This window comes from Hyla sarda, chromosome 7, assembly GCF_029499605.1.
Source record: "Hyla sarda isolate aHylSar1 chromosome 7, aHylSar1.hap1, whole genome shotgun sequence".
Classification (NCBI taxonomy): domain Eukaryota; kingdom Metazoa; phylum Chordata; class Amphibia; order Anura; family Hylidae; genus Hyla; species Hyla sarda.
In genome coordinates, this window is record NC_079195.1 from 183,941,664 (window position 1) to 183,950,293 (window position 8,630).

Genomic DNA, 8,630 nt, shown 5'->3' on the forward strand with positions numbered 1-8,630 from the left:
GTATGTATTATGTATGGTGTGCATATGTATGTATTATGTATGTATTATATATGTATGATGTTTGTATTTATGCATTATATATATATATATATATATATATATGTATATATATTATACATACATAATGCATAAATACAAACATCATACATATATAATACATACATAATACATACATATGCACACCATACATACATATTACACACACACCATACATACATATTACACACATCATACATACATATTACACACATCATACATACATATTACACACATCATACATACATAATACACACACCATACATACATATTACACACATCATACATACATATTACACACATCATACATACATATTACACACATCATACATACATATTACACACACCATACATACATATTACACACACCATACATACATATTACACACATCATACATACATATTACACACACCATACATACATATTACACACACACCATACATACATATTACACACACCATACATACATATTACACACACCATACATACATATTACACACATCATACATACATATTACACACATCATACATACATATTACACACACCATACATACATATTACACACACCATACATACATATTACACACACCATACATACATATTACACACACCATACATACATATTACACACACCATACATACATACATATTACACACACCATACATACATATTACACACATCATACATACATATTACACACACCATACATACATATTACACACACCATACATACATATTACACACACCATACATACATATTACACACATCATACATACATATGCACACCATACATACATATTACACACACCATACATACATAATACACACATCATACATACATATTACACACACCATACATACATATTACACACACCATACATACATATTACACACACCATACATACAAATTACACACACCATACATACATATTACACACATCATACATACATATTACACACATCATACATACATATTACACACACCATACATACATATTACACACACCATACATACATATTACACACATCATACATACATAATACACACACCATACATACATAATACACACACCATAAATACATATTACACACACCATACATACATAATACACACATCATACATCCCACCCCCCTCCAGTCCTCGGTCTGTGCACTCTTCTTACCTGCGGCAGCCATGTTGGGGTCAGAGGCCGGGCACGTCCACTCCCATCTGCTGCACACTTTGTACCATCGCCCACTTCTTCCTCATGCCGAGGAATGGACACTCGGTGCCAGGAGTTGTGGCCAGGATCATCCCAGGAGGTGGAAGGAGACGTGCCCAGAGGAAGGGGGGATAGAGCGGCCGGAGGATGGGGGATAGAGCGGCCCGGAGGAAGGGGGGATAGAGTGGCCGGAGGACGGGGGATAGAGCGGCCTGAGCCGCAAATAAAAAAAAAATGCATTTTTAAACATCCGGTGTGCCCTGAAAGTCTTTCAGGGCACACCGGATGTTTAAAAATGCATTTTTTTTTTAAATTTGCGGCTCCGGCCAATCTATCCCCCGTCCTCCGGCTGGTGATGTCGGGGATGTCCGGTGGGGCTGGGGTTTAGTAGTGAGGGAAAAAAAAAAGTCCTGCAGCAGCGGGCCGCGGCTGCGGTGATTAGGGTGTGCCTAATCTCTTTCTCTGTAATAGAACGCTGATGTGACTGGGAGGTGAATCGCTGCTGTAAAAACTGCTTTTCTGTGCAACACAATGCTGTCTGTCCCTCTCTCTCTGTAATAGAACGCTGATGTGGCTGGCAGCAAGATGGCTGCCGATTATATAGGGCTGTGACATCACAGGAGTGGCTGGCTGCAGATAGGCTGCATGCTGCATGTGATTCAGGGTCATCCCGCCTACCCGCCTTGCCTTCCTAGAGTTCCTTGCCCCATGTCTTCACATGTGGATCTGTCATTTTAGATGCCCAGACCGCACTAAATGGAGTTTAATGAAGGGATTTGCGCAATAGAATCGCGGCGATATTCGCATTCATTGCAAATCGAATATTTCCTGAAATTCGTAATGAATTTGTATTCGGCAGATTCAATTTGCTAATCCCTATTTACCTTGCTTAGCATTGAGATAAAGGAAGTGTCAAAGATGGTTTACCATGTGGTGGAGATGAGAGTTCACTGATATTGGTGTCTTTTTTTTCTTGACAGACTGTGGATATTGTCGTCTTCTCCTTTATTCTCATTGCATATCTTCTATTGTTCTCTGTGGCCACATCCATTGCCGTCTTTGGGTGCAACACTTTAAGTTATGTGCCAACTGCTCCTCAGGTAAGACCATTACAGATTTCCCATTTTCTGATTATATTTTTTTGCCGTTTCCCGGGGATAGAACAGTGGTGCAGTGCAGGGTCCTCTGATATTTGTAGTTTCCATCCCTCAGCAGCAGAGAGGTCACAGCACAGGTGGCAAGAGTTGATATTTGGACTTGAAGTGTGTTCCCCAGAGTTACCACAATGGATCATTAAGGTTTAAGGGGCTGTACTAAAAGTATAGAGTCTATGTCCCCTGGGGCGGTTCCTAGTGACAATGTCCTGGAAGGTGGGGTATGGGAGACATGTGATGTTACCTGTGCAGTGTAAACCAAGACATTAGGACTAAAAAGATGTTGCTTAACTTTTACTGAACATCTTTGATATAGTAGAGGTGCAGATCCTGAATAGTTCCAACAAAACAGTACTAAGGTGAATGATAGGAGATGGTACAAAAGGACTTAAAGGAGTTGTGCAGCGAAAACTATCCTCTGGATAGGTAATAAGTAACTGATTACGGACCTTTCATACATCTCTATGGGAAAGCCAGAGATACACAAGCACTGTACTCAGGAATTTTTAGGCTCTCCCATAGAGATGAATGGAGGGTGCATGCTGACCCCCTGCTCCCTTCACTGGGAGATCTGGAGCACCGTGCAGGAGATCACTGGGGGTCCCAGGGATCAGCTACTTATACCCTAACCTGTGGATAGGGGATATGTTAGCTTTCACTGCACAACCCCTTTAACGCTTGTAGAGTGCAGATCTGTAGAGAGCAGTTCCTTAGATAGTAAATATCCCTTAAAATTATGGAAATCTGTGGGTTGGCTCCCAACAGGACACTTTCATCATTTTTTTTTTTTTAGCCCTGCCTGAGCACATTTATATGCAAAAAAAATTAAAAGACTTCCCCTTCAAATGCTTACTTTTTACCAACAGACTATAGACAATTATTTGGCAAATGTATACCTTTTGGAGTTTAAGAGAAGTTTAGTGAAATACCTATGATATACAATACTGCACAATAATATTGCATTCAGGATGGCTTTGAACGCATTAAAAGGGTTATCCATGAATAGAAAAACAGAGCTACTTTCTTTTAAAAAGCGCTCCCCCATCTGTCTCCAGGTTTGGTGTGGTTCTGCAGCTTAGTTCCATTGAAGTGAATGGAGCCAAGTTGTAAAACCATACCGAACCTGGAGACAGACGTGAAGATGATTTTGGAAGAAATTAGCTGTGTTTTTCTATTCCTGGATAACCCCTTATTTTCTTTGCACAGACTCAATGCAGAGAAAGTGGTGTCCGAAAAAACAGTACTTGGGTGGGAAAAAAGTCAAAAGTGTCTGCTATGCTTTACTAGCAAAGCAACTACTTTATTCTATTAAATGATTGAGGTCACAAATGTTGGAACCACTTTGTCAACTTGTTTACTAGTGGCACTGTAGTTTGTTGATAGGCCTCGTTTTAAAGGGGTACTCCACCCCTAGACATCTTATCCCCTATCCATAGGATAGGCCGTCACGCCCCCTCCCATAGACTTGCATTGAGGGTACCGGGCGTGAGGTCACACGGGAGCTGAGTCATGACGTCACAGACTTCCGTTCCGATGGTCGGGACCCAGACCCTTCAGCGTTTCCGTATCAGAAACAGGTGGGTGCCGCATGCTATATTGCAGGGGTCGCCAGCGGCGGGACCCCCGCGATCAGACATCTTATCCCCTATCCTTTGGATAGGGGATAAGATGTCTAGGGGTGGAGTATGCCATAAAGTATGTCTTAGCTAGTCTAGCTATCCATACACCATATCATATTTGGAAACTAATGGAAACCTTCAAAATCCTAAATTTTGGATCTGCTACAATTGAAAATGATTGTTGTGTTTTTGTTTTCTTTCTTTTTTTATGATGTTGTACTATGTTTTACATTTTATACTGTATGTGATATTTATTTTCCCATATATTGCTTTTTATAGGTATTCCTGGTACAGAATGGAGTAGCGGTGCCAGCACCTACTTCAGCTTATCCAGCTACCACAGTAGTCTTCACACAGTCTCCACCATCTTGTATAGTTCCTGTGGAAGAAAATTAATCAACATTTGCTAGAAGAAATAAGTTCTTAGTTTTTTAACATTATTTTTTGTCTACCAAAAGCAGAAGAATCATTTAATCTTTCTTGGTTTTCTTACTTGTTTTCTCACAATATTGGGCAATAGGGAAAGCTGCTGTCTCAAAATACACATAAATACAAGACATATTATTTATTTGTACATGTAAATTTTAATATTGTTTCAAGAGGCATTTTGCCCACAACCATATAATGGCACCCTATAGAGCGGTACGGGGTAATAAAGCAACAGTAATGTTATCCTATGAAGGGGACAGTGAGGGGCATTTCACTTTTCACATACACCAAAAAGCTAAGCTAAGGCTTCTTTCACACTACAAAATGACTCTGTTTTAAAGATTCGTACGAAGTTCCATCTGAAAATTGGCAGAAAAACGGTAGTTACAAAATCCTATACGGCCGTTAGAAAATCTCATTATAGTCTATGGGATTTTCTAATAGCCGTTTTAACCCGTTATAGCCCGTTATTAATAACAGCTGTTATTTTGTGACGGAAGATAGTAACAGAAGAAATAGTTCATGAACTATTTCTCCCGTTTCTATCTTCCGTCACAAAATAACGGCCGTTATTAATAACGGGCTATAATGGGTTAAAGCGGCTATTAGAAAATCCCATAGACTATAATGAGATTTTCTAACGGCCGTATAGGATTTTGTAACTGCCGTTTTACTGCCGATTTTCTGATGGAACTTCGAAACGGAGTAATTATGTAGTGTGAAAGGGCCTAGGTCTGAGTTGGTGTGTTTCTGCTCCTTTTTGGTGGTTCTTTTGTGCAAAAATGTGTACCTTTATTTGTCTAACAGCGTATATTTGTATAGATTTTTTTATGTGTTTTGTTGCTAATTTATTCTATAAAAATGGAGATTGGCATATTGAATCTATGATACATATCCATGTGTGGCAGCCTGGGAATAAGTGTAGTACTGAGATGTTGGAGGCAGTAGTCCTAAAGTAGTCTGTAAACTTCTCAGTGGTCACAGTGACTTAAGTGGCTGGCACAGTGACAAGGGGGATTAACAAGTGGTGGTGGGGATCATTAGTGATAAGTGAATAATTTTGGAATGACGGATTCGTTCTGAAATTTACAAAACTTTTGTGATTTGCTTTTGCAATTTTAGTTCAGGAGCAGGGATGCCTGTTAAAAACAGGAGTCTCTGCTACTGTACTTACTAAGCAGGTGTGCGTACTAAACGTAATACCAGTCTGCCTACCACACGGTCGCCCTTTATCATTTTGTACCTAGCTGAATGAGTGTCTATGGACCTCGGTCTGTGTATATAACATATCTATATATATATATATATATATATATATATATATATATATATTTATATATATAAATATATATATATATATATATATATATATATAAATATATATATATATATATATATATATATATATATATATATATATGATACGTGGAGAGAAGAAAGACGCCAGTGCACTCCCCCGTTCAAATGGACTTCTGTTTATTCAGAGTACATACTTGTACAACATAGCAGTCCCGGACAAGCTCCCCATGTAGAAGGTGCAGAGCAGGGTGTTCCGCAGGCAGGGACGTTCACCGGAGCACGACGGTGCGTTTCACGCCAGTGGGCGTTTCTTCAGGCGCCCTCAGTGACAACATCCTGCTGCAGGTACGTGACTTATATACAGGTGAGTAACCATGACAACCCGATATGCAAACAATTAATTAAAACATAAAACCTGTTAAAAAGACGTTACCTGCATACTTATAGGAAGACATTCAATTTATTCCTGTCGTTGAAACCCAGGGGACCAACGGCATCCAGCCTGCTGATCCACCTGGCTTCCCGACACAGCAAGTCTTTTTTTCTATCTCCACCCCTTGGGTGGGATTTAACACACTCAATCCCTGCGAATTTGACGCACTTTGCGTCATTCGCATGGATTCTTTCCGTGTGTGATGAATTTAGGCGCTCCTACTTTAGTTTTTAGTGACCTGAAGTGTTCTTTAATGCGAGTCTGTAACTTCCTCTCTGTCTTTCCAACATAAAACATACCACAGGGGCAGACCATCAAATATGCAGCATATTTAGTTTGTTAACTGAAATGTTTCTACCTCCTATGTTTATGTTGGAAACTGCCATATTTTGCTCACATGTGTTACAGTTGTGACATTTGTAATTTCCTTTGGGTTGTAGCTGCTCTAACCAGTTTTTTTCTCTTTTATTTTTGCCTTTTTTTTTTTGCCTTTCTCTTTTTTTTTTGCCTTGCAGACATTGAAGGCAACAATAAAAGAGAAAAAAACTGGTTAGAGCAGCTACAACCCAAAGGAAAGTACAAATGTCACAACTGTAACATATGTGAGCAAAATATGGCAGTTTCCAACATAAACATAGGAGGTCGAAACATTTCAGTTAACGAACTGATAACTTGTCAAACTAAATATGTTGCATATTTGATGGTCTGCCCCTGTGGTATGTTTTATGTTGGAAAGACAGAGAGGAAGCTACAGACTCGCATTAAAGAACACTTCAGGTCACTAAAAACTAAAGTAGGAGCGCCTAAATTCATCACACACATGGAACAAATCCATGCGAATGATGCAAAGTGCGTCAAATTCGCAGGGATTGAATGTGTTAAATCCCATCAAAGGGGTGGAGATAGAAAAAAAGACTTGCTGTGTCGGGAAGCCAGGTGGATCAGCAGGCTGGATGCCGTTGGTCCCCTGGGTTTCAACGACAGGAATGAATTGAACGTCTTCCTATAAGAATGCAGGTAACGTATTTTAACAGGTTTTCTGTTTTAATTAATTGTTTGCATATCGGGTTGTCATGGTTACTCACCTGTATATAAGTCACGTACCTGCCGCAGGATGTTGTCACCGAGGGCGCCTGAAGAAACGCCCACTGGCGTGAAATGCACCGTCGTGCTCCTGTGAACGTCCCTGCTTGCGGAACACCCTGCTCTGCACCTTCTACATGGGGAGATTGTCCGGGACTGCTATGTTGTACGAGTATGTACTCTGAATAAACAGAAGTCCATTTGAACGGGTGAGTGCACTGGCGTCTTTCTTCTCTTCACATATCTTGTACATGAATGCTCCATTGCCACGCTGCACCCCCACACATACCCCGTAGTTCATCATCCATGAACATTGGCCACATTGAATTACTAGGCAGTGCCCAGCCCACTCTTTGTTTCTTCATCTCGTTTTATATATATATATATATATATATATATATATATATATATATATATATATATTTATATATATATCTTATACCACTTGGCACATTGTATACATCTATATTAAGTACGGTAATTATCATCATTGAAACACATTTATACCTGGGCACTTTGGATGTTACAGTATGTAGCATTAAGCTATTATCAGATTTATACTCCACTGAGCATTTTGTTTATTAATTTTATTGTACAGCTAGCATTTATATGTAGTATAAAGATATATTTTTATATATTCTATTTTATATATACATCTATATCCAGACTTCCTGACTAGACTTTTTAACTATTTTTCTAGGAGATTTTTATGTTTTTTTTTAAATGTAAAGTATAAAATTTTATTCACAGCAGTATTTGGGTAAATATCTATAATCTTCTACTTCATATGCATGCATATTTAGCGGTGGTGATACTGGGGTACTAGTGTTTTCTCTCCGATTGTATGACCTCTCTCCTTTTATGTGTTTGTAATTATTATTTTGTGTTTCTGCCAATACAGTCATAATTTTTTTTTGTTTTGTTTTTTTGGTTACTGTACTTGCTCAACAGCCTGGCTTTTGCTATATTCCTGGCTATTCAGCCACTAGGTGATGTAATAGTTACCACTTCCACTTTCCACATTACATTCAGGATGGGGTCTTGTGCAACCTCCAGTGACCAATTGTTGATTAATAAAGGCTGCAGGGCTTTACACAAAACCCTCTAGTGAGCAATAAATATTCACTAGAGGACACAGTGGAAGATGTTTTCCAGACCTGACAGGAGCAGGGGCAGTGGGTGTAAAATCTCCAAGCAGAGGAGCAGGGACAACAGTCATTTTGACAGGTGCCCCTGCTCCTCTAAAGTATGAAGCCGTCCAGTGAGCATACACTGGGCAGAAGACAAACAGCATATGCTATGTCTTGCTCAGTACATAGTTTCTGTGGTATCCTATTGTAGGGTCCCACATAAACTGCTTAAGTGGTTAAG

General features: G+C 39.4%; 1 protein-coding gene across 1 annotated transcript in view; it reads left to right on the forward strand.

Moving 5' to 3' along the window:
• The window catches only part of LOC130282096 (membrane-spanning 4-domains subfamily A member 8-like), a 28,921-nt gene extending 24,152 nt beyond the window's left edge, over positions 1-4,769 (forward strand). The window contains exons 7-8 of the mRNA XM_056529984.1: positions 2,223-2,342; positions 4,295-4,769. Of these exons, the coding sequence (XP_056385959.1) occupies positions 2,223-2,342; positions 4,295-4,411 (237 nt within the window). The 3' untranslated portion in view covers positions 4,412-4,769. The remainder of the gene's footprint in view (positions 1-2,222; positions 2,343-4,294) is intronic.
• The last annotated feature ends 3,861 nt before the right edge of the window (positions 4,770-8,630 follow it).